This window comes from Diceros bicornis, chromosome 19, assembly GCF_020826845.1.
Source record: "Diceros bicornis minor isolate mBicDic1 chromosome 19, mDicBic1.mat.cur, whole genome shotgun sequence".
NCBI classification, from domain to species: Eukaryota; Metazoa; Chordata; class Mammalia; order Perissodactyla; family Rhinocerotidae; genus Diceros; species Diceros bicornis.
The window spans coordinates 24,519,112-24,546,948 of record NC_080758.1 but is presented as its reverse complement, the minus strand read 5'-3'; the positions used below and the strand labels follow the sequence as shown (position 1 = coordinate 24,546,948).

The 27,837-nt window shown below is 43.2% G+C and overlaps 1 protein-coding gene across 1 annotated transcript; it reads right to left on the bottom strand.

Annotated features, from left to right (window-relative positions):
• Positions 1 to 259: 259 nt before the first annotated feature.
• EDEM2 (ER degradation enhancing alpha-mannosidase like protein 2) lies at positions 260 to 27,717 on the bottom strand. Its single transcript, XM_058562831.1, has 11 exons — positions 27,535 to 27,717; positions 27,192 to 27,302; positions 25,518 to 25,557; positions 22,262 to 22,367; positions 18,273 to 18,398; positions 15,457 to 15,668; positions 13,111 to 13,252; positions 11,709 to 11,833; positions 5,834 to 5,978; positions 2,935 to 3,056; positions 260 to 824 (listed from the first exon to the last, which is right to left on the bottom strand). The coding sequence occupies exons 1-11, from the start codon at positions 27,639 to 27,641 to the stop codon at positions 324 to 326; spliced, it is 1,737 nt and encodes a 578-aa protein (XP_058418814.1). The 5' UTR covers positions 27,642 to 27,717; the 3' UTR covers positions 260 to 323.
• Positions 27,718 to 27,837: the final 120 nt, after the last annotated feature.

Here is a 27,837-nt window from a genome sequence, read left to right as displayed (position 1 = left end):
AGCTCAGCCTGGGGCAAGAGCTAACAAAGAAATACATTTATAACCACACCCTCCCCAAGGATACCAGAAAAGGGGAACCTTGAAAGGAAGAGATATTCAACTATGAACCCCGGGGGTCTCTGGAGCCAGCTGACTTTGGGTTTAGCTGTTTCTCCAACTGTATGAGAAAAATAAACTAGATTCACAATTGCTTTTAGCCATGAATGCTTTCTTTGAATGAACTTTCCAGAAACAACCCAGTATGTAAAATAGAAAAACATGATAGTCAAAAGCAGATTTATTGGCATAGCTTAGTTTCAAAAACAAACAAAATCATCCAGTGGCTATGAGGAATCTAGGAAAACCTGTCCCAGTAATGCCAACTTAGAGGTAAAGGGCTGACTAGGGCAGCTGAGAAGTGGGATTTTCTGCTTGGCAGGCTTCTTCTCCCTTGCCTGGTCATGGTTTTCAGGTGAGGAGAATGTTCCTGACCCTGTTGGGGGTTCCCATGGCCCCGAGCTCAAAGTTTTTTTCTGAAATCTTGACCTATTCCGTTTGAGCGAGTAGAATTCCCTCATCAAGTCTTCCACTTCCCACTGCTCTTCCTTGAGCCTCCGGCAACAGTGCAGGGCAGCGGGGTCAATGGGGTGCGCTTCTGTGTTGAAGATGTAACCCCCAGCTCCCAGGATGCACTCCCCATAGGGGCTTATCACTGCATCGAATGTAGAGCCGTTGTTGTGAATGAAGTTGGTCGGGTCAAACAGAAGGTAGAGGTATTTCACAGTCTCGGCCAGGAAGAAAGACTCCATGCGGTTGTCAAGCTTATGGTCTCTCAGGTCTTTGATCTGCGTGGGAGAGGGAAGAGCGTCAGAACAGCATCACAGTGCAGCCGAAAGTGTCAGGGGACCTGTTAGGAATTCCTGCTCTGCCACTAAGCAGCTGAGGGCCTTCGGGCGAATTACTTAACTTTTCAGAGCTTTGCCCTTTTCCAAGCCACCACCATCTCTCACCTGGATTATCACAACTTCCCACTGGGCTTCCTGCTTCCATCCTTACCCTAAAGTGTATTTACATCATAAGTTCTACCTGTCCCTCCTCCACTGAAAACCCTGTGTTGATATGTCATTTCACATAAACTAAAAACCAAAGTCCTTATCATGGCCTAAAAGGTCCTTTATGATCTGGCCCCTGCTCTCTCCCTGACCTCATCTATAACTCTCTCCCTTGCTCCTGCAGGTCTAACCACATGGCCTTTCCGTTCTGTGAGCAAGCAAGCACACTCCCACCCCAGGTTCTTTGCATTTGGTGTCCTTTCTGCCTGGAGCACTCTTCCTTCAGACATCCCCATAGCTTGCGCTTCACTTCTCTCGGGTCTCTGTTCAAATGCTGACTCATCAGAAACGTCTTCCCTGATCTCCCTACATGACATAACAATCTCCTTTCCCCTTTATTCCTCCTTTTTGTGACTATAAACGTAGATCTAATCATCCTCTTTAATGACTTTGTAAAAGTGTAGCATCATTTACTCAGCTAATCCTCCCTTGACAGGCATTAAGGTGGTTACCAACGGTTTGCTATTGTAAATAACTAACTAGGAGTCTTTATGAAGAAAAATTCATACTGAATTTACAGTCATGGATGAGTAAGTTTACTGGCTGCAAACATTTATTTTAGCGTCTCAGAATTAGCAGTACATTTTCTTATACAAAACTAATTCTCAGTGGACATGTATTTTACACAAGAAATATGACTAAAATATGGACTTGATGTACCAGGAATTACTGTTCTCTTGCCCTCTTTGTCAAAGGCCAAGGAATCAGACGCCTATTCCCATCATTCACCTTGGAAGACCTCCAAAGGGCTTCATTTTCATGGAAATAAGTCAAGCATTCCTAAGAAAGCCTCAATGGGCGTATCCATTTCCACTTCTCACAAAATACAACATGTTAGGCACCAAAACATATCATCGCTTTATTTTTCCCCTACACATATAGCCCTTTTATATGTATCTATGTTCTACTGTAGAATATAGTCACATTACAAAATTTTGAAAAAGAAGGTTTTCTGTTTGTTCATTTTTAATCCCATACCCTAAAAAATCCCCTGCAGGCTTTTTGGTGACTCTTCTTCCAGACTATTTTCTTACACATCTGGTTCTCACATGTCTGTAATGATTGATTATTTATAGCTTGCCTGCTTGGGTCCTCTAAGGATGTGACATGGCTCTCACCCTTGACCCTTTCAATCCATTCTCCACAGAGCAGCCAGGGTGATCTTTCTAAAATACAAATCAGATCATGTCATCGCTCGGCTGGAAATCCTACCAAGGCTTCTCATTCCAAGCAGAACAAAATCCCAACTCTTCCCCATGGCTTATACAAAACCCTATGTGACCTAGCCTCTGCCTCCTCTGGGACTTATCTCCTCCCACTTTCCTCCTTGCTCACTCCTCTCCAGCCATTGTTATTTTTCCTACTAAAATGTCAGCTCAGGGGTTTGGTCTTTCTTCATTGCTATAACCCTCAGCCTAGCACAGTGCTTAGCCCCTGAAAGACATTCAATAAAGACCCGTGAGACTAGTAGGGCTGCTTCATTAAGGATCCCTAGGTTTGAATATAAGGCTATGGGACTCTATATTTCCCTGCCTGAATCCATTTTATAGGTCTTTTCACAAAACTTTTCACAAAACTCACCCTTGCAAAGTAGTCTCTTCAGACAGCTAAAGGGAGAATGCCAAGTCCATGGAGTCAAGACCCCTGGAACTATCCTAGCTCCACCCCTACTAGCGATGTGACCTTTAGCAAAGCTGTTAGCTTTTCTGTTCTTCAGTCTCACCATCTATAAATTAAAGGTATTACATATGTCTTAAAGATCCCTTCCAGTGCTAATATTCCAAAGGCTCTTCAGCAGCAGGGGGAGACATTTCCCAATTCTTGGGCCCATGGAAACACTTACTGTTGCAAATCCGCACTCGACCTTGCTGATTTTTTCGATGGATTCCACAGCATCTCTTCCGAGCTCTAAGAGGGTGGGATCCCCCGTGGCACGGTAGAGGTACATTGCGCTCTCAATGAGTTCTGCAAAGTCCAAAGCAGACCCTCCTCACCCAGTGGCTGAGCAGGGAGGGCTCAGAGCCCGCTCAGGGCAGTGAGAGACTCCTCCCCTCCATACCTTGTCCACAGGGCCCCAGCTAGGAGGAACATTGGACAACTTACTCAATGCTGAGTTTTCAGAGCCAATATACCCAAAGCCTGGAGCTTAGTGGAGACCAGTATTAAAACTGACTGTGGACACCCATCCCAAGGGAGAGACAGGTGGCCAGGCTCTGGGATAGGGGAGGTGGCAGAGGCTGCTGCCTACCTCCCAATATCTGTTCCCTCTTCTTCCTTAGCAAGAGAATCCCTGACTTTAGCCAAGCACATGACTGCCTAGACTAACAACTATCCCAGCAACCAGGTGTGAGACTAAGGTCCCAGACACCACAGAGAGCCAGATAAGGCCAGAACATGAGAGCAAAATAAACGTTTATCTTAATTAAGCTACTATTTTTTTTCTGTCACTCACAGCCTAATCTAATCCTAAAGCTTAAAAGAAGATTTGAGCCGGTCATTATAAGGCCCTTTCTGATATGGGATAGACAAAAAGATGAAGGTTAACATATTCAAGAGTCAATCTTCAATCTAACAAAGATGTAGCCATCAGTTCACTGTGCCCAGAACAAGGCAACAGTCTTGCCCTATTCTACACCACAGCTGGAATTCGATGTTCAGACATGGGCCCCATCTTAAGAATATTAGCCAACAGGAGTTGGTTCAGATAAGAATATTTATTTTGGAGAAAAGAAAACCCAGGAAAATGTGTTTATTGCTTTCAAATATCTGAAGAGCTGTTATGGAAAAGAAAGATTTGACTTCTAGGGTGTCTCCAGTGGGTGAAAGCTACAGCTCAATAGACTTTTCTACTTCTTCATCTGTCTTTTCTCAGAAAGGAAAGAACTCCTCTCCCCTCTCCTCCTGATCCAACCTCTTCACCTGATCTCCTCCTTCCCTGTTTCCTCCTGGGCCTTGATCAGCACTTTTGTCTCTTTTGATTTATTACTGCAAACTCTGTTTCTTATTTTTGGAGAGAAGATCTCTGCCTATCTCCCAATTCTCTCCTAGTTCTCCCTCTCTTTACCCCATGGGCCTCTAGACAACTACTAATCCAACTGCTCATATTCTAAGACACAGATTGGGCCACATTTACTGGTAGGTGAACACACTGTGCGTGTTCAAAGACAGAGAAGTTAGTACTCTCATGGGAAGCCTCTCTTTCCGCTTGCTGGATCAGTGCACCCAGGGCTAGCCATCTTGTTTTCTCTTCCTCACACATGGGCCTACATGTGCTAGTAATTAATTAAATTTCCTGTATATCCGGCCAACTCTCTAGAAGAGGGTGACAGCCCAAGGTTTAGATTTGGACTTAGGAGGAGGTAAAGGCCCCCAGAGGTCTTGAGGCTAGGCTCTGTGCTTCAATACTGCTGGTCAGACACATGTACCAGGGCATAAGGCAGTGGCCAATCTAATTATAGAGGAGTACCTTATCTCCCGTTTGCTATTGTTTGGGGGTAGGAAGGGTGACTGGACTAAGGCATTCCTGGATTCCTGGCTGTGGTGACTTCCTTTCCACTGATGCCTTCCCGCCAGCCTATCCTGCCAAAGGAACAGGTTGCCTCTGTAAGTAGTGAGCTCCCTGTCACTGATGGTAACTGAGCAAAGACTAGATTACCACTTGACAGGGCTATTATGGGGGGTTTCAATTAGAAGACCTCTCAGGTTCCCTCTAACCCTGAGTTTGCAGAAGCCTAACTCTTACATTTAGTCTCAAACTCTGATCTTCATTGTATCTATTGATAACACTGGATATAATACCTTCTGAGAGTATTCTCTTAAAAAAACAAATGCCATGAGAATAAATGCATGAGAAATACCCAAAACAGCAGCCTCTAAGGAGTCAAAAGTGACTAATTTGCTCTTTCCAGTTGCTGTTTTACTCCCTCCTCTGTTCCTCCTCCATAACTCCTACACAATCACTTGGGTTACAGGAGGCAGGAAACAGGGTAGAGGAGGGCGGAACAGGCAGAAGCTACTGGAAGGCCTGAACCACAGCTAAAAGGCATTCAGGTGAGAAGGTGGGAAGAGTCTAAGACAATGGTAAAGTAACCTATTGTGGGGGGCGGGGTGGTGACTGTGTGTGCTGACTAAGCTTCCTTCCTCTGTCCCCCTTTCTCTTCCCTTCATCACCATGTTTAACTTTCCTGCAGTGACTCAGAGGATCAGAGCTGGAAAGGAACTTGACATTTATCTAGTGTATAGTCCTTTCCTTCAATGCGTCTTGATTTCTGAGCTGCAAATGGGGAGGTGGACAGGACCAGACGATTCATTCCTAAAGTCCATTCCAAAGTTCTAATATTCCATACTATAGAAGCATAATTTATCTGACCCATTGACTTATGAAGTTTGCCTACACTTTTGAAATCCTAATGGCAGGAACTCAAAAGGAGTCAACCTGGCTTTTTCCATCTCACTCACTTGCCCAAGTTTGAAAGAGCATAAGATTTAGTTAGGAGACCTGGGTTCCAGTCCTAGCTCCTACACCTAACAGCCTTGGGCAAGCCATTTCAACCCACTGGGCCTCAGTTTCCTTATCTGAAAATATGGGGATAAATAATTCCTAGTAGGAAAACCACCCAGAGCCACTGGAAGAATCAGATGGAAAAACTACTTGTGAGCACTTGTGAGGCATGGAGCCTCGTAGAGACATGAGGGTTTGGGGTTTGGAGAACCACAGCCTGATGGCCAGAGATGCTGCTTACCTGGCCGAAGTGGGTAGCCCTCTCGCTTCTCCACTGTGTATCCCTGAGGAATGTTGTAGAATTCTGGGAGCCCCCCAAACTGCTTCCATACGGTGTAGTAGTTGAGGAAGGTCCTCATGGCATTGTCAATGTCCCCAATGAGGCTCTGTAGGAGAGAAATGGTTGTCAGGCAGGCAGCCACCAGGCAAAAAAATCCACATACAACCTCAGAGAAAAGAGAAAGCAAAGGCTTTGGAACTAAAAAGGCCTGCAGTCAAACCCTGAGTCGGCCATTTGCTCACTGTGTGGCCTCGATACTTAACTTCTCTGAGCCTCATCTATAAGAGGGACAGAGGTTGTATACAAAGTCCCTGGACCAGCATGTGCTCAGTCAATGCTGGCTACTAACAGTTTTTAGATAGGTAAGTTAGCCATCTGGTTCAAAATTCTAAGAATAGGAAAAAGGCTGACTGTACTAAGTCTCACCCCTGCCCTATACTCCAGCAGACAACCATTTTGTAGTAGTTTGTAAACATAAGCAAATATGTATGAGTGTATATTATTTTCCCCACATTAAATACAGCTTATTAAACACACAGTTCTGCAGTTTTCTTTACTCATTTAACAATACATCTTGATTGTTCCATGTAAATACATAAAGAGCTCCCTCCTCCTATTTATAGAGTTGTATAATATTCCATTGCTTGGATCATAATTTAATAAGTTCCCTACTAATAGCTAGTTGGCTTGGTTCCAATCTTTTGCTATTTGCTATATCAATGCTGCAGTAAATAACCCTGTACATATGTCACCTCAAACATATGCAGAGTGTATACATAAGATAAATTTCCAGAATTAGGATTGCTGGATCAGAGGATATACGCATTTGTAATTTTACTAGCTGTTGCTAAGTAGCTATTAATATTAGTATAAGTTCACAGGGAAACAGCTGACCTTCTTGACATCTCCACTGGATGTCTCAGAGATAGAACAAACTTGACATTTCCCAAACAAAATTCTTGGTTCCCTCACTTTCCCACAAAGTTGCCTCCCTACTCTCGCCTCTCTTCCTTCTTAGTAAATGGCACCACCATCCACCGAGTTACTCTGGCCAGAAACTTGGTGATCATCCTTGACTCCTCCCTTTCCCCTACTGCCACATCCATTCCATCAGCAATTCCTGTCAATTCCATCTCCAAAACATCAAGCTTTTTCTTTCTTTGTCTCCAGAGCCACCACCTGGTCTGGTCACCAGCATCTCACACTGAGATGACCTCAATGGCCTCCTCGTTGGTCCCACCACTTGTCTTCTCCAGTCTACTTTCCCCAAGGCAGCCAGAGTAACCATCTTACCACATATGCCAGACCTCGGGGCTTCCCATGGGCTCAACATAAAGTCAAGACAACCCACCATGGCCCTCAAGGCCCTGCACAATCTGGTCACTGCTGACCTTCCATCAACTGATCTTTCCCTTCCCTGGACTGTGGCCATACTACTTTTCTTTGTTTCTGATAAACACCCAGCTCTTTCCTGCCTCAGGATCTTCACACATGATATTTCCTTTGCCTGGAACATCGTCCCCCACCCCTAGTTCTTCAAGTATCACCACTTTAGTATCACCATTTCTGAGGGGCCTTCTTGTCTAAGGCAGGTCCCCATCTAATAATCTGTTTTTTTTTTAAAGATTTTATTTATTTACTTTCCTCCCAAAGCCCCAGTAGATAGTTGTATGTCATAGTTGCACATCCTTCTAGTTGCTGTATGTGGGACACGGCCTCAGCATGGCCGGAGAAGCCGTGCGTCAGTGCGTGCCCGGGATGCGAACCCGGGCCGCCAGCAGCGGAGCACGCACACTTAACCGCTAAGCCACGGGGCCGGCCCTAATAATCTCAGTTTTAGCCTCTTATTCGTTTCCTACATTGCACCTTATTCTTTTACGTATTTGTCTAAGTTTTTCTTTGTGTCTCGTCCTCTATAAACTTCATGAGGGCAGGGCCTGGAACAGAACAGGCATTCAAATATTTGTTGAGTAAATGAATGAACAAATTTAACATATCTAAGCCTCCTTTCTTCATCTACGAAACAACACTTACCTCAGTGTGTTGCGATGATTCTGTGTCAAGTGCCTGGCACATAAATCATTCTTTCATAAATATTTAATTTATCACCTCTATGTGCCAGACAGACTGTCAGGCACTGAAGAGATGTTCAATAAATGTTAGCTGTTGGTTTTATTATAACTTCACAGAGAAATAACCCAGGACCCCTTCTCAAACCAGGAAAAGTGCCACACACGAAGCACACAAATCCTATACAAATTGAGGTGGCCAAGTGTGGTATATACATACAAAGGAATACTGTTCTGCCTTAAAAAGGAAGGAAATTCTGACACATGTTACAACATGCATGAACCTTGAGGACATTATGCTAAGTGAAATAAGCCAGGCACAAAAAGACAAATACTATATGATTCCACCTATATGAGGTATCTAGAGTAGTCAAAATCATAAAGACAAAAAGTAGAATGGTGGTTGCCAGGGGCTAGGGGAAGGGGAGAATGGAGAGTTACTGTTTAATAGGTATAGAGTTTCAGTTTTACAAGACGAAAAGAGTTATGGGGATGGATGGTGCACAACAATGTGAACACATTTAATACCATTGAACTGTATACTTAAAAATGGTGAAGATGGTAAACTTTTTATGTGTATTTTACCACAATAAAAAAAATACAATCATTTATTTGTTCCTCCATTATTGGGCATCTAGATCATTTCTAGTTTTTCTTTGTCATGTACTTTGCTGCTAGGAATATCTGTATACAGCTTGCACCTTCCTTCCTTGAATTACTTTCCTGGGGAAAGTCAGACATGGAATTACGCAAAGTCAAAGGGTGTGATCAGTTCTATGACTTGATTGTACAAGAAGGTTTTCCAAGAAAAATGTAGTCACAAATAGTTTCAAGGAAATAGACTTCCAGATCCTCAACTTTCCTAAAATGGATCTGCCTGAAAAGATGCTTGTAACACAAAGGCAGGCTATCCATTCTCACTGTATGTTTCACAACTGTCCTTCTGTCATTTTACAAAAGCAAGGTGTACCTACCAACAATCTCTAACCTTACTATGGAACATTGTTCTGGGGTATAAAAACTTCCTGCGCACCAAACTAGGTGAAATTTACAACATTAGTGTAGGTGTTGAGAAAAAAGAGGCACTCTAACCACTGGATAACAAATACTTTTGCAGGGCCGGCCCCGTGGCTTAGCGGTTAAGTGTGCGTGCTCTGCTACTGGCAGCCCAGGTTCAGATCCCGGGCGCGCACCAACGCACTGCTTCTCCGGCCATGCTGAGGCCGCGTCCCACATACAGCAACTAGAAGGATGTGCAACTATGACATACAACTGTCTACTGGGGCTTTGGGGGAAAAAAAAAAGGAGGAGGATTGGCAATAGATGTTAGCTCAGAGCCGGTCTTCCTCAGCAAAAAGAAGAGGATTAGCATGGATGTTACCTCAGGGCTGATCTTCCTCACACAAAAATAAATAAATAAATAAACAAATACTTTTGCATATCAGATGGTTTCCAGTTCTCTGCTTTCAAAAAATTGAAAGAGGAACAGGTCAAATTGTCAGCAGAGAGATCATTAAAAATAATTTTTGATGACAGATCTTTACGTGAATTTTTTTTACCATATACAAGTTGAACCATATAATACTGCCACTTTTGTAGTCAAAAAATAGTTGAGTGCTGGCAATTTTATATGGTTCAACCTATTAACTGAATGATTTCAAAGAACTGGATCATATTGCAATAATCAAATTCCTTCTATCTCTCTCTACTTATTTACATGCATAAGGCTCCTCAGCACTTACATCTAAAAAATGAAAAGCAGGAATAAAATTGATGCTTAACCATGCCCCATTTTAGCAATATTTATATGTATTATTCACACACAAATACATAAACTACTTAAAAATAAAAAAAGCCCCCAAAATCTCATTAAGAAATGCATTTCCAATAAAATTGCTTTTAGGTTTTATAATTGTTTATCCAAAAATTGTAAGCTCTTAATGTGGTTTTAATCATTTACATATTAATAATAACTAAATCCAGAAGAAAACAAATTGAATACTCAGAGCCTATGGTCACAGGAAATTTAAAAACATTTTTAAATTCTATGTATATACAAATTTTGTTACAGAGACATATGATATGATATCAATAAATTTTTCTCAGCATAAAATATAATAATTAGGATAAAATTCTGTTGGGGGAGTAGAATGGAAATATGAGTTTGAGGAGAAAAAAGATTGGTATGCAACTGTTTAAACTCATAAGATTAAAGACATGCAAGGGGCTCCATAGTTTTTCAAAATTCTTTTAGGGGACACTCAAGTAATAAAATTTGAAGATCTCAGAAGAGTTGACCAATATTTAATATTATCAACAAGTTCTCTCTGACCCTGTTTCCCCATCTGTAAAATCAGAGGGTTGGCTAAAAACCCTAACAGGGAAGCAGTTAAATAAATAGTGATATATCTATTCAGTGGAATATATACAGCTGTTTAAAAAAAAGTAAAACTGATCTATGTGTATCAATAAAGAATGATCTCCAAGATATAGTCAGTGAAAAAGAATATGTATAATATGTTCCCATCTATGTAAAGAAAAAAAGGGGATATAAATATACATATATTTATCTACCTGGGTTTTTGGAAAGATACACAGAAAACTGATAATAGGGGCTGGACTAGGGAGACAGTCTGAAGGTAGGGGCTTGCGACTTAATTTTTTTTTTTTTTTTTGAGGAAGATCAGCCCTGAGCTAACATCCATGCTAATCGTCCTCTTTTTTTGCTGAGGAAGACCGGCTCTGAGCTAACATCTATTGCCAATGCTCCTCCTTTTTTTTTTCCTCCCCAAAGCCCCAGTAGATAGTTGTATGTCATAGTTGCACATCCTTCTAGTTGCTGTATGTGGGACGCGGCCTTAGCATGGCCGGAGAAGCCGCGCGTTGGTGCGCACCGGGGATCCAAACCTGGGCCGCCAGCAGCAGAGTGCACGCACTTAACCGCTAAGCCACGGGGCCGTCCCGCGACTTAATTTTCATTGTATTCTTTTTTGTGCTTTTTAAATTTACCACCATCTACATGTTATTAACTTTTCATAAAATTAAAAAAAAAAACAAGTTTATAAAAATATTTTGGTACCCCTACGGGATAGATAAGATGGATTCTAGGATCCCTTCTAGCTGCAACTCTACCAGACCGTGTAATGGAAAAACATAATAATGGCAGGCAGAGCAGCCCCAGCTGCTTTCATGCCCTTTCTCAGGCCCACAGTCAAGAACGAGGAGATCTGACAGAAATGTCCAGTGGAGAAACAGTTGTTGCCAATGGCTGTTACTGCCCAGCCTGGAAAGACGCTGTCTACTTTATTTTAAGTGGTACAATACTCTGTAGCAAACTAGAAGCTCAGTTCCTGACACCTTAAAGCTCCCTTTGGAAAATTCAGTTTGGCAGAATCTTAAATCTGTCTAATTGACTCTTTCTTCCATCTCCAACCCACGCCTCCAAAAAAAGTACTCTAGTAACAAAAGTACCTTATCTTTTTTTTAAATAATTTTATTTATTTATTTTCCCCCCCAAAGCCCCAGAAGATAGTTGTATGTCATAGCTGCACATCCTTCTAGTTGCTGTATGTGGGACGCGGCCTCAGCGTGGCCGGAGAAGCGGTTTGCGCCCGGGATCCAAACCCGGGCCGCTAGCAGCGGAGCACGCGCACTTAACCACTAAGCCACGGGGCCGGCCCAAAAGTACCTTATTTGACTTATACATCAGAATGAGCTGGCTTTGACAGTTCCATAGAAAAATGACCACCCTCTCTAATTGTTCCTACCTGAAGACCAGGCCAGTAGGCCTCCAAGGACTGGAATACCGGCATGGACACAGTCCCTTTGTACATCTGCACCCACAGGTACCAGTCATCGAAGCGGGTGTAATTCCGAATGGCTTTGTTATATTCTGCAGTGAAGATGGGATAATGGACATGTCATTGATTAGGGAGACAAAAGGCAGGCCTTGGCGACAGAAGCACGGACTTAAACTTTTGAAAGATCATATAATGGCCTAGCCTCAAAGCAGACTAGGCTGCAACAAGGCATAGAGGAGGGATCATGGGTTCTGGAGTCAAACTTCTAGGCTCAAATTCCAGCTCCAGCTTTACCACTTGTTAGCTGTGACCTTGGGCAAGTTTTTCCCTCTTAAGCCTCAGTCTTAGTATCTGTAAAGCGGGGAGAGTAATATTATATACCTCATGGGATTGTTCAGTCATTTATTCACTCAACAATATTAAATGAGCACCTATCAGGTGCCAGGAAGCCAGGGGGTGGCAAACAAGACAAAGTCCAGCCCTCAGGGAGCTTACATTCTAGTGGGAACTTGAACTTATATCCGCCACTCCCAACTGTAAATCCATGAGGGCCAGGACTTTGTTTTGTTCATTGCAGATAGTGCATAATAAATATGCACAATAAATATTAGCTGAATGAACGAAGTATCAAATATACATGCAAATAAGACAATCTCAAATAGTGTTGTAAGGATTAAATGAAATAGTCCATGTTCAGTGCTTGGCGCAGCACTTGGCATATCAATGGAACTCAATAAATATCTGCTGAATAAATCAATGGTACATATAATAGTTATTATTAGGTACTCAACAATTCCTCAATATCATTTTTAATAGTGTCTAAGGTCCTGGAGAGTACAATGTTGTTATTCAACAGGCATTAATCTACCACCTACCTCACGCAAAGCACTGTGGGAAATACAAAGCTGAAGAAGGCATGGATGCTGCACTCAATGGGTAGAGCTGTAACTGTGGATGACAGCTGACTGCAAGAAAGATGCTGCTGGCCCTAAATTCTGAGGAAGGATTAAGCTACTTCCTGGGCAAGGTTACACTTAAGCTGGGCCTTGAAGGGTGAATCAAATTTGGACACATAAAGACAGGAAACAAGTTATTCTAGGCAAAGGAAACACCATGTGCAATGGCCAGGAGATAAGAAATCCAGGGCCATGTACAAAGAATGCACCATGGTTCAGTTGACTCTTGCAAGAAGGCATGAAGAGGTGTAGTGGGCATCAAGTGGGCAGTGTAAGTCCATGGTGGCTTTGAGTGCAGACTCGGGTATGCAGAACTGGTTCTGCCAGCACTTGAGAGCAAGTGGAAGTTTATAAATGACCACATGTCAACAGGAAAAATCATGAGGAAAGCCCCCTTACCCTGCCCTTTTTACCTAGGAACATGGCCATGAGCTTCTTATCCTGAAGCAGGATGGCTCCTTTCACCAGGTACTCAAAGTAGGAGTCCACACCAGCACCAATGCCTGCGTCCTGGGCCACCCACTTGCCAGTGAGCACATCAATGTGGTTGCCGACCTGGGAGAAAGACACATGGTTCCAAGCAAGGGCCCAAGACCAAACAAGGATCTCCCCAAACCCCTGACTGCCTCGTGAGATGCAAGGCACCCAGGCACCCCAGTACTTCTTGGGAGATATGCAGGCTATCAGGGTACAGGTTGGGGGGCAAGGCTGGATCATGGCTAGCTCTCCTGCATATCGGTACAGTGGAGATGCATTTCTTGCACATTTATGAGGACTTAATTATACACATTGGGCAAAAAATGAAAAAGAACAATGATTTGGAGAGTTTATGCCCTGTCTAGAGTGAGTGTGACCCGGGAGATGAGAACTTGCTATTCCCACAATCTGTCTCAGACTTCTCAGCACTCTGCATGTGATTCCAATGTCTAAAGACACAAGACATACTTTATGCATTTCTATAAATCAACTCAGGAAGGACACCCAAGAAACTGATAGACTGGCTGCTTGTAAGGAGAGGAACTGGGTAGCTGGGGGACAGGGCTCAGAGGAAACTTCACAGACATCACTGGGTACTTTTGTGTATCTTTTGACTTGTGAACCACATGACTTATAAAATCATTTAAATATAGATTTTAAAAGATTTAAATGAAGAGATACATTGTCCCTATAACTTAGACTCTGATGGAAGCTGATAACTTCATCTGGTACTCAATCAAAGAAAGAGCTAACTGTTCTGTGTTAGTTTGGGTTCCCCCAGGAGCAGACCCTCAGTAAGGAAGACTGCAAGTAGATGATTTGGAAGGCAAGCCCTGGAAACACCCACAGAGGAGAGAAAAGTGAAGAGGAGGAAGGGAGGCAGCCCATAAAGGGTGTGCCATCAGGCAAGTTACCACTGTAGGAACCGGAGCTCAATCCCGCTCAATCAGGCAGCTCTGGAAGTCAGTGGAGAGCATGAGCCTTGGCATTGTCCCATCCAAGGGACAGGGAACTGGGATGATTATCTACAAACTCCCCTCAGTATCAGTCACTGATTGAGAACTGCTCCAGGGGAGCATTAAGTCTTGGTACTTCCAGTCAAGGGCAAGCAGAGCAGGATCCACGCACCAGAAAATGCCCGTAGGCAAGGAGACACGGGGGTTGGTGGTCAGAAGACAGGCCAGTGTGCATGGGAATGGTAAGATATAGGCAGGGCACCCACAGAGTCCACTACGGCTCCAGTGCTGGAGAGTTACTAAGGTTATAGGTCTCCAGAGTGGCACCTTCTTAAGGGATTTTCAAGGATTCCTCACACGATTTTCACTTCTCAAGCTGACTTAAAACCAGACATTGCATAATACGTGCCTCCACCTGAATCACTTTCAGACAACACAATCTTTATAAGCCATAATTACTCAGCAAAGGACGTATTAATACATCAACATTACTGCTGAAGTAACTGAGGATCAGCGAGTTGGGTGACTTACCCAGGGTCACACAGTTTCGATGTAGTCAGGCCAGGGCTCAAACTCAGGTCTGACTAATTCTAGTGCTATTTCCTGGACAGCTTTGGCTCAGTTACTGTTAGTTTCATTGGATCACCCAGTTTAGGAGCTGAAACCGATCTTAGAGATCATCTGGCCCAAAGTGTGTTAAATTTCTATGGATTAATAGGTAGTGGAGAGGAAAGGGAAGCTCTGGGGTCATACAAGTTTAGGAAATGTTGAGTTAAGCAAAGTTAAATAGATTTATTTATCATAGGATTTCATAACGTTTAACCTGTTCATGTTCATTATGACTGTCCAAAAAGAAGGATACTATATGTAGTATTCCCAAACTTAATTGACCAGGAATCATTTTTTCATGGAACAGCCACGCAACATCTCCCAGAACTGGTGTTCTAAGAAACGCAGTTTTACAAAAAAAATAGTAAAAATGAGAGTCAGTCGAGCTGATGATCTAAGGTCACTAAGTGAGTCAGGGGCATGTAGCATATGATACACTCCCTAGAAATCAGAGAAGCTCAAGGAATCAAAGCTTAACATAGCTCCTTTCCCCTGCCAGCAGATGTGCTCTCATGCTCTCTTTCCCTCCGTGCCAAAACATGAATTGGCGGCTTGGTCTGCTTTCGGTGTCATAAGCCTAAGTCCTGGACCACTCCTGAGGTCACCCTCAGTTTCCTTTGCCTGGACTGTAACTAGTTGCTCAGAGCCCCAAGCCTTGCAAGCAGGGGCCCAAGGTGGCCAACTCGACTCAGACAGGAAGGGCAGCAGCCAACCTACCAGCCCAATATCTGACCGGCTCTCCCAGAGGCGCATCAGGGCCACTCTGGCCACGTCTTCAAACACGGGATCACCAGTGAGGCTGCTCAGGGTGGCAAATTCCACAATGAAGGTCCCAATCCCTGCTGTACAGGTGACAGGGGTCTCTCCTGGGTTCACACCATGAAGCAGGTTCACCGTTCCATATGGCATGCCAGTAGGCGTCTGAAAGGCTGAACAATCGCAAAATTATGACCCCAGGCAGGAGCGGGGAGGTAGGGATGGGAGGTAGGGATGGTTCAATACAGGCCCAAAGCCTCAGGCCTTGCCAGCACTTCCCTCTTTATCCCCTGGGTAATCTGCTAGAGACTGAGCCAGAGAAGGAAAAATGTCACAACTGGAGGGCCCTCGGTGGCCAACTAACCCAGATGCTGTCAGACACTGCTCCACATGAGCCTCGGCCTCTTGCCCGTGATGAGGAGGAAAGCAGTGGGCTGTGCTCTAGGTTGTCACACTCCACACGTGCTCACTTCAGCTAGAGCAGCTCTACTTTTATTTACTTTACACCATGCCTTCAGAGGCCAGGTAGGTAACTTAGCGTGAAGCAGGCGGGGTTTAAGCCATAGGGAGTGGCGGGGCTTGCAGCACACTGAAGAGCATGCTCCATTAGAAGCCATTCATACATTTTTTAATTTTTTCTTTCAGTTTTATTGAGATACAATTGACTTACAGTACTGTATAATTTTAAAGTGTATAGCATAATTACTTGACTTACGTATATCGTGAAATGATTACCACAGTAAGTTTAATTAATATCCATCATCTCACATAGATACAAAAAGAAAAAAGTTTTTGGGGCTGGCCTGGTGGTGTAGCGCTTAAGTTTGCGTGCTCCACTTCGGCAGCCTGGGATTCGCAGGTTCAGATCCCAGGTGTAGACCTATGCACTGCTTATTGAGCCATGCTGTGGCAGGCGTCCCACATATATATGTAAAGGAAGATGGGCACAGATGTTAGCTCAGGGCTAACCTTCCTCACCAAAAAAAAAAAAAAAAAGAAAAAAGTTTTTTTCCTTGTGACAAGAACTTTTGGGATCTACTCTCTTAGCAACGTTCAAATATATCATACAGCAGTGTTAACTATAGTTATCAGACTGTACATTACATCCTCAGTACTTATTTATCTTATAAACAGAATTTTGTACCTTTTGAGCACCTTCATCCAATTCCCCTCATATACTTTTTTAAATACCATTTTGACCAAATGACACACATCTGCAGACCCTAAACAGCCCCAGAGGAGCCAGTTTGAGATTCCTGCTTTAAATAAAGAATTTAGGGGTTAAATTATTTTTTTAAAAAAAGGACACAAACCACTAAACCACTGATGTGGTCCCACCTTCACTTTTGAGGTAGGAAAAGTCATGCTTCTGAAAAAGTGACTCAAAGGTCACACACAGAGAGCCAGGCAGAGCTGGGATGGGAATGCCTGCCACACACCCACTCCCACTCCCCCTCCCCACAAGCCCAAGGCTCTGCCCACCCCACCCCAGTGCCTTCTGATTCAAGACAAGGAACTAGACAACCAGTCAGAGTCAAGAGATTTCCTCTCCAGGCCAAAAGGTCAAACAACCCCGAGCAGCCTGTGCGTCACCAAACTGTGAAAAAAGTTGTCAAAACTTCCAAGAGCCACAAGGTCCAGCAACTTTGCTGTAGATGGGAAACTTGCTATCTGGCAGGCACAAGTGGCAAGCAAGGAGAATGCAAGTCACAACCAAGAAGGGCTCAAAGGAACATTTCAGAAAAGTCAGGCAGTGTTAAAAAGAGTGACAAAATCCTACTACTTGACCTCAGTGGTAGATATACTGGTGCTGGCTTCAATATGTGTATTTCTTCAATACAAAATTTTTTAAATGACAGAAGAAAAGAAGGGAGCAACCAGGCAGAGTTTCCTCTATGGATGAGTCACACAGGACATGATGTCTGCAAGGAGACACTCAGGCCATGAGCCATGAGACCTGAATCCAGCTCGCTCACCCTCCTCAGCTCTTCCCCAAGGATGAGAGGCAAGTACTGCGTGAAAGGGATAAGTGAGATGGCTGAGAAGCTGGTGGAAAGCATGGTGTGACGTGTTTGGGTGTTAACAGCCCTCAGAGCCTCCACCACACCCTGAAGAGAACACAGTGTCCAGCTGATGCTTCCGAGCCCAGCTACTGCCCCACCAGACAAACACGCTGAGGCTTGGCCTATAACCCTGGACACAGCTTAGCTACAAAACAAGTCTCTCTCATTTCAATGGTGTTTGAGGTTCTCTGAGCACTTTCTCCTTTCTGACCTCATTTTATGCCTCCCAAAAACCCAATGTGGCAGGGAGGCAGGAATTATGATTCCCATTTGATAGATGGAAAACTGAACCAAAGAGAGGAAGAGTGGCTTGGTCAAGATATTGGCTGGCAGAGCTGAGCCTAGACCTGGGGCTCCTCATGCTCAGACCAAGGCTATTCTCTGGAACCCTTTTATTCCAGCAGTGAGTGGGCCCGGGAGTGGGAGAAAGGGCTCACTCAAATAAGGGCAAGGGCCTTCTACCACCAGGCTGGCCTTCAGCCCTCCGCTGCAAACAGTAATGAGGTCAGCTCATCCATCCTGGGCCAGGGCCCCAGCAAGCCCCCCAAATGCCCAGGACTCTCCTGATTTCTATGGTGAGTACCTGGAGGTAGAAATACCAAGTGTTTGGGTGAGAAATACCAGGAAATAATTCAGCATTGCCACTCTCGTCTCCAGCAAGAGAAGCAGGACCTGCTGGAATTCATCTCTCCCCCATCTCAGTGTGGGTCTTACCTGGGAGGAGTTTTCGGGCTGCCTCTTCAGCCATCCTCAGGAGAGGTCCAGAGCAGGGCCATCCAGCCTCCACCTCCACCCCAGCCTTCTTTGATAGCAGGTGAGCAGACAGAAGTCCTCCTACCACTACAGACAGTACAAAAAGCAAGTGTCAGAGTCCCAAGGACCAATCTGTCCCTTGTGCAAATTAAACCTAAACATTCTGTTAGGCGGCTCATTGGGAAGGGGCTAGAGCCATCTAGCGAAAGAAGGGTCCCTTAATCCCACATATCAGTACAGTGTTGAATTTACAAAGTTTTTTCTCTTGGCGGGTCACAAAAACAATGGCTATAATTTTTTTTTAGTCCTTACTGTATACCAAGCACTAGGTAACTACAGTCCCCTCTTCAGATGAAGATACTGAGGTTCAGAGAGGTAAAGTGACTTGCCCTGGGTCATCTGTCTAGTAGGGGGTAGGGCTAGGTCTGTCAGACTCCAAAGCCCATGTTCATTCCACTTGGTCACTCTGTCTCCTAATCCCCACAAGACCTGGGGGTGCAGGGCAGGCAGAGTAGTTATTACCTTCATTTTATTAATTTATCTATTTCAATTTATTATGTAATGTTTAGGACTTATAAAAAAAAACACAAAGGCTCTGTATCTGGAAATATGGCTAAATAGATACCCTGAATGGCCCTCTCACTGAAAACAATTGGTGACCTCGAGCTTCAGTTTTCCCCTCCTCCTAACAGAGGGGGAATAGGAGACAAAGGCAGGACCTACCCAAAGCGGGGAGTCTGATAAAAGATCACTACACAAAATTGGGATCTGAAAGAATTATATACTCTGTGTAAGGATGAATCAAAAATAAACCCTGCACACCTCCCCTAGCATACAATAAGGAAGAGTGCATGGCTCAAATCTTGATGCCAAGTAAAGGGAAGAAAAAAATCTCCCCTGAGAATTAGTAACTACAAGCTGGTACTCACTAAGTTTTTACAGGCTGACTTCACACTAACTGGGTAGTCTAGAAAACCTCAAACCTTTAGCATAAATTGGTTTTTGGTAGATACTGCCTCCAGCCAGACAGCAGAGGTGAACGATATCTGGAAGAGCCCAGCTTCAGCCCAGGCCTCCAAATCCCAGGGGTAAAGTCTAGGGAGTGAGTGTACAGTAAAAAATAAATAAATCCCAAAATACACAAAGAAACCAAGCACTGTGAGTAAAAGCAGATAAAAGAAAGGTCAGACTATATGAGTAAGTAGTAAGAAATTACAAAAATGACCCTATTTACATGGGTAGGTTTAATAGCAGATAAGATAAATCTGAAGAGAGAATTAGGGGACTTGAAGACAGATCCAAAAAAAATATCCAAAATGCAACAGAAAGAGAAAATGATTTTTTAAAAATATAGAAGGAAGGGGCCAGTCCTGTGGCATAGTGGTTAAGTTCAGTGTGCTCCACTTCGGCGGCTAGGGTTCACGGGTTCAGATCCTGGGCGCGGACCTACACCACTAGTCAAGCCATGTTCGGGCGGCGACCCACATACAAAACAGAGAAAGACTGGCACAGATGTTAGCTCAGGATTAATCTTCATCAAGCAAAAAAAAAAAAAAAAAAAAAATGAGGAAGATTGGCAACAGATGTTAGCTCAGAGTGAAGCTTCTTCACCAAAAAAAAAAAAAAATATATATATATATATATAGAAGGAAAAAAAGTAAAAATACAGAAGGGACTTGGCGGATACAGTAAGAAGGTACAACATATATCTGGTTGGAGTACTAAAAAGAGAAGTGGGAGAAAATGGAGGAGAGGCAATATTTGAAGAGAAAATAGTTACAAACTTTCTAAAACAAATAAATGACACCAAATCTTAGATCCAGGAATCCTAAGCAAGATAATAAAAAGAAATCCACTTTTATACAAATCCTGGTAAAACTGCAGAACACCAAAGAAAAAAAAGATCTCAAAAGCAGTCAGAGTCCATGTAATAATGATTGTTAAAGCTGGGTGATGGGTACATCTAGTTCATTATACTATTTTCTCTACTTTTATGTATTTTTGAAAATTTCTATAATAAAACGTTTTAAAAGGAGGGGTCAGCCAGCATAATAAAACCAATTATCTACAAAGAAATAACCATTAGATTGACAGATTACTTCTTAACAATGACAATGAAATCAGAAACAATGGAAAAATTTCATCAATGTGCTAAGAGAAAACAACTATCAACCTAGAACCATATGCCCAGCAAAAATACTCCCCAAACAACAAATAAAGGCAGTGAGATGAAGACATTTTCATATAAACAAAAGCTGAGAAAGTTTGCCCAGAACACACCTGCACTAGAGGTTATTCCAAAAGTTCTTCAAATAGAAGGGAAGGGATCACAGATGTAAGGTCTGAGACACAAGAAAAGATGGCCAAAAAAGTGGTAAACATATGAGTCAACCTCAAACTTCAACTGTACAGAACAATAATGTATGGAGGGCTTAAAACAAAGAACTAAATACATAACTATAGCATATAGGTTAGGATGTCCTCAGAGCCAGGTTTTGTATTATTCATGAGGAGAATAAAGATTTTCATTAATTTTAGACTTTGATAAGTTATGTTTATTAAACCTTCTAGGAAAGCTATTTAAAAAGCTGGATACTGTGCATACTTTCTGAATTAGTAAAAGGAAAATGGGATGAGGAAAAAAAATCAATCTAAAGAAGGCATGAAAAAGGAGAAAGAAAAAGAAGAAAAGAGAAAATGGGACAAATAGCACGAAATGATACAATAGAAATGAAGGCAAATATATCAGTAATTACAGTAAATGTAAATGGATTAAATGCTTCAGTTAGAAGAAAAGATTATCAGAATGAACAAACAAATGAAATATAATACATAATTTACAAAACATATATCTAATCATAAAAATACAAAAATATTGAAAGTAAAAGGGTAGAAAAAGATATATTGGGCAAATGCCAACCAAAAGAAAGCTGGTATAATTATATTCATATCAGAAACAAAGTTATAAGGACAACCTTAATTTACAGATGACCAATCAGGCTCAGAAGTTGTGTGACACAGCAATGAGCATGGCCTCAAACTCAGGTCTGATTCCTAAACCAGGATTTTATACTATGCTGTCCCTCTGCTCCATAATCTTTTTAAAATTTTTATTTATCATATATCTGCAATACAACTTTCATTACAAAAAACTTGCAAAATAAAGATGAGCAAAATAAGGGGAGAAAAATATAACTCTGCCATCCAGTTGTGACAGCTGCTAAACCACTGGTGGTCTAGAGGTTAGCTGCACATAAGGGCTGTGCTAGCTTCACAAACCATTGGAAACCTGCTAAAAATATTGATTCTAGGACCTAATTCAGAGATCCCAATGCATCAGGTTTACAGTGGAGCCTAGACATCTGAACTTTTTAAAAGGTCCCAAGTGGTTCTGATGGGCAGCCAGGTTTGGAAACTAATACCCTAGACTTGTACTGTGTAATACAGTAATCATTAACCACATGTCACTATTTCAACTGAATTCAAATTCAGTTCTTCAGTTGCAGGAGACACATTTCAAATGTTCAATAGCCACATGTAACTATTGGCTACTGTATTGGACAACACAGATATGAAACATTTCCATCATCGCAGAAAGTTCTATCCGACAGCGCTTCCTAGACAATAAACTCCAAGAAGGTAGGGATTACATTTTTCTTGCTCATGCCTGTATGCCTAGCACTAAACATATGTTAAGTATGTGGGTAATTCTGGCATATTCCTTTCCAGTCTTTTCTCTGTCCCCTGCTCACTTTCATGTCTGAAACTGGTGAAGGATCCTGGGAGCTCCCCCACACCCCTCCAGGGAGGAAGAACTCTCAGTCACTGGTTTTGACCAAGTGTCCTGGCAGGGTTAGCCCTTTAGATCCTATTTACCACCTCCTGGTTGACACAGAGGCAAAAATTCCACACTCTCTTTTCTTCGAAAGGCCCTAGAAGGCAGCCCTCACCTCGGATGTTGGTTTCAAACACGGAGGCATTCACATCAATATCAAAGTCCACGTTGTCCTGGAGCACCTCAACCACTCTTTGGAATTCTGAAACATTCCCCAAAATCTGCAAGGTAAGACAGACATGACAGTGAAGCTCTCTCAGGCTTGAAGGCGGTAAAGATGCTGGATTCAGAGTCTGGGATCCTATGCTGGCATGGCCCTCACTTAATCAACTTAAGACCTGCAGTTTCCATCCTAGGACTGACAACAGGAGAAAAAAACACTGAGAGCTAGAAATCAGCCAGAGACCCAATATCAAGAGACTGGTTGAGTAAATTCTTAGGTACCAGTTCAAGAGTCGTTATGTGCCCATTTAAATGGAAACAATATAAAGACTATAGACCACAAAAGGAAATATTAGTCTGACATTTGCAATGGATATCTATCCTTTTTAACCTTCTCTTGTCACATTGATCCTTGTGGAAAACATTGCAGGCTGGTTGGCCCAACACTGATTTCCAATCTTCTTTACCCTTGTAGCCTCCCACAATAGAGGCTGTAAATCCAGATACTTGTTTTCCCAGCCTCCTTTGCTGCTAGAGGTAATTGTGTTACCCAGCTAATTCCGAGCCTTAAGAAGTCTACTTGGGGCACTTTTCTGTTTTCCTAATAAAAAGGGACCGACACAGACGGCATGGCTTTTACTCTTCCTCTGTCTTTCTGCTTTGAAAGCACACTTGATTTCTGGAGCTATGGCAGCCATCTTAGACCATGAGGTACTAAGCATGAGAATGAAAGCCAATACACTAATGATGGTAGAATAGATAGATACAAAGAGCCTGGGTCTCTGATGGCACAATTGAGCAGCTGACCCAATGCTAGAAATTACATCCAGACTTTCTTTCACTTGAGAAAATGAAACCTTTGTTTAAACCATCTACCAAATGCAATTCTGATATCTTCTATTCTGATAACAGTGCCCCAATTTTCCCTCGAGGAATCACCCTTCTTCCAAGTCACTCCTATATTTTGGGAGAGGCTGACCTCATCCCCTCAGCTGCAAGAATGGGCACTTGGCCTGGACCAGCCAGTGTACTGTATCCTTTGGCCAAGTGATGGGTTCGGGGATAGGTGTGTGACCCAAACCAGATCAATGAGACTCAGTCCCTGGAATTAAAGGAAAAGGGCTGATTCTTTCCACAAACAGGTTACTAAATGAGTGGGATGTAAGTCTGGAGCTACTGTTGGCTACCCTGCCAGCTTAAGGAGAGCCTGAGAACACAGCCAGCAAAGAAGGCAGAGATAAGGGATGGAGAGATTCCCGATGACATTGTTTGTATGTCTGCATCCAGCCGGGTCTGAGGCCAGTCTTCACCTGGACTTTTTAGATATTGGACTCAGTACCATTTCCTTCTTGTCTAAATCAGTTTGAACTGGGTCTCTGTCACTCGCAACCAAAAAAATCCTGACTATCTCAGTACTTAAGGCCTTGTATGATTTTGGAGCCAACCTACCTTTCTGACCATGTCTCTCACTGTTCATCTAACCTATTCTCATCCACTTCAGTAAAACTGTACCCACTATTCCCCAATTTCCTGCCTTCAGACATGCTGTTCCCTCTGCCAGAAATCATTCCCTCCTATGTCTTCCCATTTCCAAATCCAACCTATCTTCAATTGTCTAAATGCCACCTTGTCTAAGAAGCCTCTGATTCTTCCAGCTGAAATTAACCTCTTCCTCCTTTAAAAGACTCCAGTAACTCCATCCACACAACTCTCAGGGCATCTATTTCTTTCTACAATACGAGAATTTCTGCCTGGGCAGGACCCTCATTCATTCCCGCATTCCCTCAGAGTGCCGAGCACAGCCCACTAAGCAATTATTCAATAAATGTTTGTTGAATGATTACATGAATCTTTTCCAAGAAATCTCATCATTTCCTTCCCTCTACTTAAAAAACGTCAGTGGCTTTCCATTGCCTTCAAATTAAAGATGAAAGTCCTTAACATAGCGAACAAGGGCTTGCATCATCTAGTCCCCATCTATTCCTTCAGCTCCACTTTGCTTCTTCTTTTTCCGTCTCCACAACCCAGACATACTGGCCTTCCTTTAATTCACTGCACTTGCTATGCTCTCTCCCGCCTCAAGGCCTTTGCACAGGCTGTTCCTTCTGCCTAGAACACTCTTTCCTCCCCCACTTCCATTCCCTTCTCCTTCAGATCCCAACTTAAGTGTCATTTCACTACCTTAGGGAAGTCCTCCCTGACCTCCTCAGTCTAGGCCAGGTTCCTTTGTTATAACCACTCATAGAACTATGTTCCTTTCCTACAGAACACTCACCTCGATTCATAATCATACATTCTTTAGGGTTATTCTTTGATTCTTTCTCTCCCTCCCTCACTAAAATCATAAACTCCAGGAAAGCAGGGGCTGCGTCTGTTTAAACCCACCATTATAACTACAGAGGTTAGCACTGTGCTCGCTGTGCTTGGTACACAGTTGGCCCTCAATAAACATCTGATAAATAGACAAGTATATATGAATTTACATTAAGCAAAACAAAACAAAAAAAGCTATATTATATCTACATGGTGATCACAATCACGTAAATACTAGCAATATATAAAAATGAGAAGGGGGGACAGAGAACTAGAAATAGTAAAATAGGTGGCAAGTTGTTATATCCTCTCTTGGGGCCTTTTTAAGGATGATTGTTAAGGCTTGGAGTCACTCAGAATTGAGTTCAAGTCCTAGCTCCGCCATTTCATAGCTGTGTCCCTACATCAAGTCATTTCACCTTTCGAAGTATCAGATTTCTCAGCTGTAAGGAGTAAAGGTACTTACCTCATAGGGTTGTTGGAAGGATTAAACAAGATAATACATGAAACGTGCTTAGCACAAGCCCTACACACAACACATTAACTAGTTACTGCTATTATTTTTAACACTGAACATGTCCATTAGAATGTAAGCCTCTGAAAACAAGGAGGGTATCAAAGTCTCTTATCCCCCACAGAGTTATACAGGCTTATCACAGTTCTGTGTTCCTAACAGGTTCTCCATAAACATTTGCTGAATAAATGAACCCGAATAAGTTTGGAATTCGTTTTCCTCTATCTAGCTGGGCAACCAGAATCTAATGGTTCAGAATCATGAGATGAAAATAAAGGGCCTAGGTGAAGAATTCATTTTTTAACCACCGTCAAGCTGCCAAAAGAGGAAGGATGTTGGTTATGCAATGGTGGAGGAGAAAAGGAACAGTCGAGACACTTACCAGCAAGGTGTCCAGAGCATCAATTAGAGTCAAAGAAAAACTGTAAAAGGACAGAAATTCCAGCTGCTTAGTAAGAAAATCAAACACCAGATATTAAGGCTGCCCCAGATCAGATACCCCAAAAACTAATAAGTGAGGCACAGTGATGCCTCTGCCCATCCCAGCTGCAGTCACAACAAAGAAGCTATAGCAGAAATCGCCAGGAATCTCTGACCCATTTAATGCACATGGGAGAGTGGGCTGATGTAGCTCAACTGTACTTAAACATATCACCTATATTCTCTGGCATTCATCTCTGCCATAGGGAGGCAGTGTAAGATTGTAGCTAAGAGCACAGGCTTTTCCACATCTAGGAATTCATCTAACCGTGCACAGAGCTATATGCTTGAGAATGTTCTTGGTGGTATTGTTTAGAACAGCAAAAAGCTAGAAATAACCCAAATATATACCAGTTGAAGAGTAACTAAATTGTAGTACACTCAAACAATGCAAAACTATGAAGTTGTCAAAAAGATTGTTATCAAGAGTTCTCTGGGCTAATGTTAAGATATTCAAATTATATTGTTAAATGAAAAAGACAAGGAACAGAATAGGCAGTGTAGTATGTTTTTATCTGCTTTTCCAAAAAGAAATATAGACAGAAAGCAGATTAGCAGTTGTTTGGCCCAGTGGTAGTAGATGGATTAACTATTAAGGGGGATGAGGGAACTTTTTACGGTGACAGAAATGTACTATATCTTGACTGTGATAGTGATTATCATACACTTAAAATGGGTGTATTTTATTATATGTAAGTTATGCCTTTAAAAAGTTAATTTAAAAAGATACACATATATATACCTATATGATGGCATAAACCAAAAATATTTCTAGAAGGATACACAAGAGTTAACAGTGGTTGGAGTTGTAGGGTATGGGAGATATTTACTTTATTGTGTATGATTTTGTACTGCTTGAATTTGCCATTTGCTTGTATTACGTTTTTTCAATTAAAAAAATGAAAACCAGCAGAAATTTTGTTGAGTGTACTTAACTTCTCCAGTCCTTAGCATACTCATTTGTAAAATGGAGATAACAACACAACTCCTAGGGATGTTAAGAGAATTAAATGAGATGACACAAGTAAAATGTTCAGCACAGTGTTTAATCAATGTCAGCTTCAGCTAACCGCAATGATTCTTCACTCACTCAGCACCGGACAGAGAATTCCATCTCATAGATTTTTATTCTAGTGGAAGTGAGAAAGACAAACTAGCAGGTAAGTGGAAAAGATAGTATCAGAGAGTGAGAAATGTTATGGAAGAAAATAAAACGAGTGATTTGGGAGGGTGACCTGTAGGGGTGGGTAGTTATGGGAGTTGATGCTGAGGTGACATTTTGAGTTAAGATCTCAAGAAGCTGGTACGTTGACGGTAACTGTTGTGGCTGGAGCCCAGAGGTACAGTCCACCAGGCTAACCCAGAGCTTTTTCAACTGCGGGATCCAAATTACTCGGAGGCTGGGTGGATCCTGGTAGTGCTGGCCTGAATTGGGGGGGAATGCGGCCTCGCCCTGGCTAGGAGCTTTTCCGGAACCGGTGAAGACACCATGAAGCCACCAGCCCCCAGCAGACCCGCCCGCCTAGGACTGGACTGCCAGACCCCAGCCGCCCCCTTGCTCCTCCGCTCGCACTACCTGCCCCAGGTGTCGTGCCCGTCACAGGTGAGAGGTCGCAGCTCGTCGTAGGGAAAGGCATTCTCCAGGTAGCTGTCGTAGGCGTGGTAGAACATGGCCTTGACTCGGTCCCTGGTGCAGGGTAGGAGAAATAAGGCAGAGGGCCAGAAAACGGAACCAGGCAGGGGAAAGATCAAGAAATGGGGCAGAAAATGGGAATCACTACCTGATTTCTGCCAGGAGCCCAGTGGTAGGGTCCGAGCAGGTCAGGGTGGGGGTCCTGGGATAGAGGGAAAGGGAAGGGACCAGGTCTGCGATTCCCATTCCCCAGCTACGGAAGGGTGGGGAGCCTGACCCCCTTCACCTGTAGTGGGCGGGGTCGGGCGCGGTGCCGTCGGGGCCTGGCGCACCATGGTGCAGGCGCAGGAGCGTGCACAGGAGGCCGAGCGGGAAGAGCAGCCGGAAAGGCATAGAGCTCGTGTCCTGTCAGCGCCGCCGCCGCAGCAGCAGCCACCGCCACCCGCTCATCCTAGCAGCCTGTGCTGGGTCTTCCGGGCATCCGCGCCACTGCGCCTGCGCGCTGATGAAGCAGTCGCTCACTTCCGAACTACAAGCCCCGAGAATGCAATGGGTGGCGGAACCCAAGCAAAGAGCATCTTGGGATAAA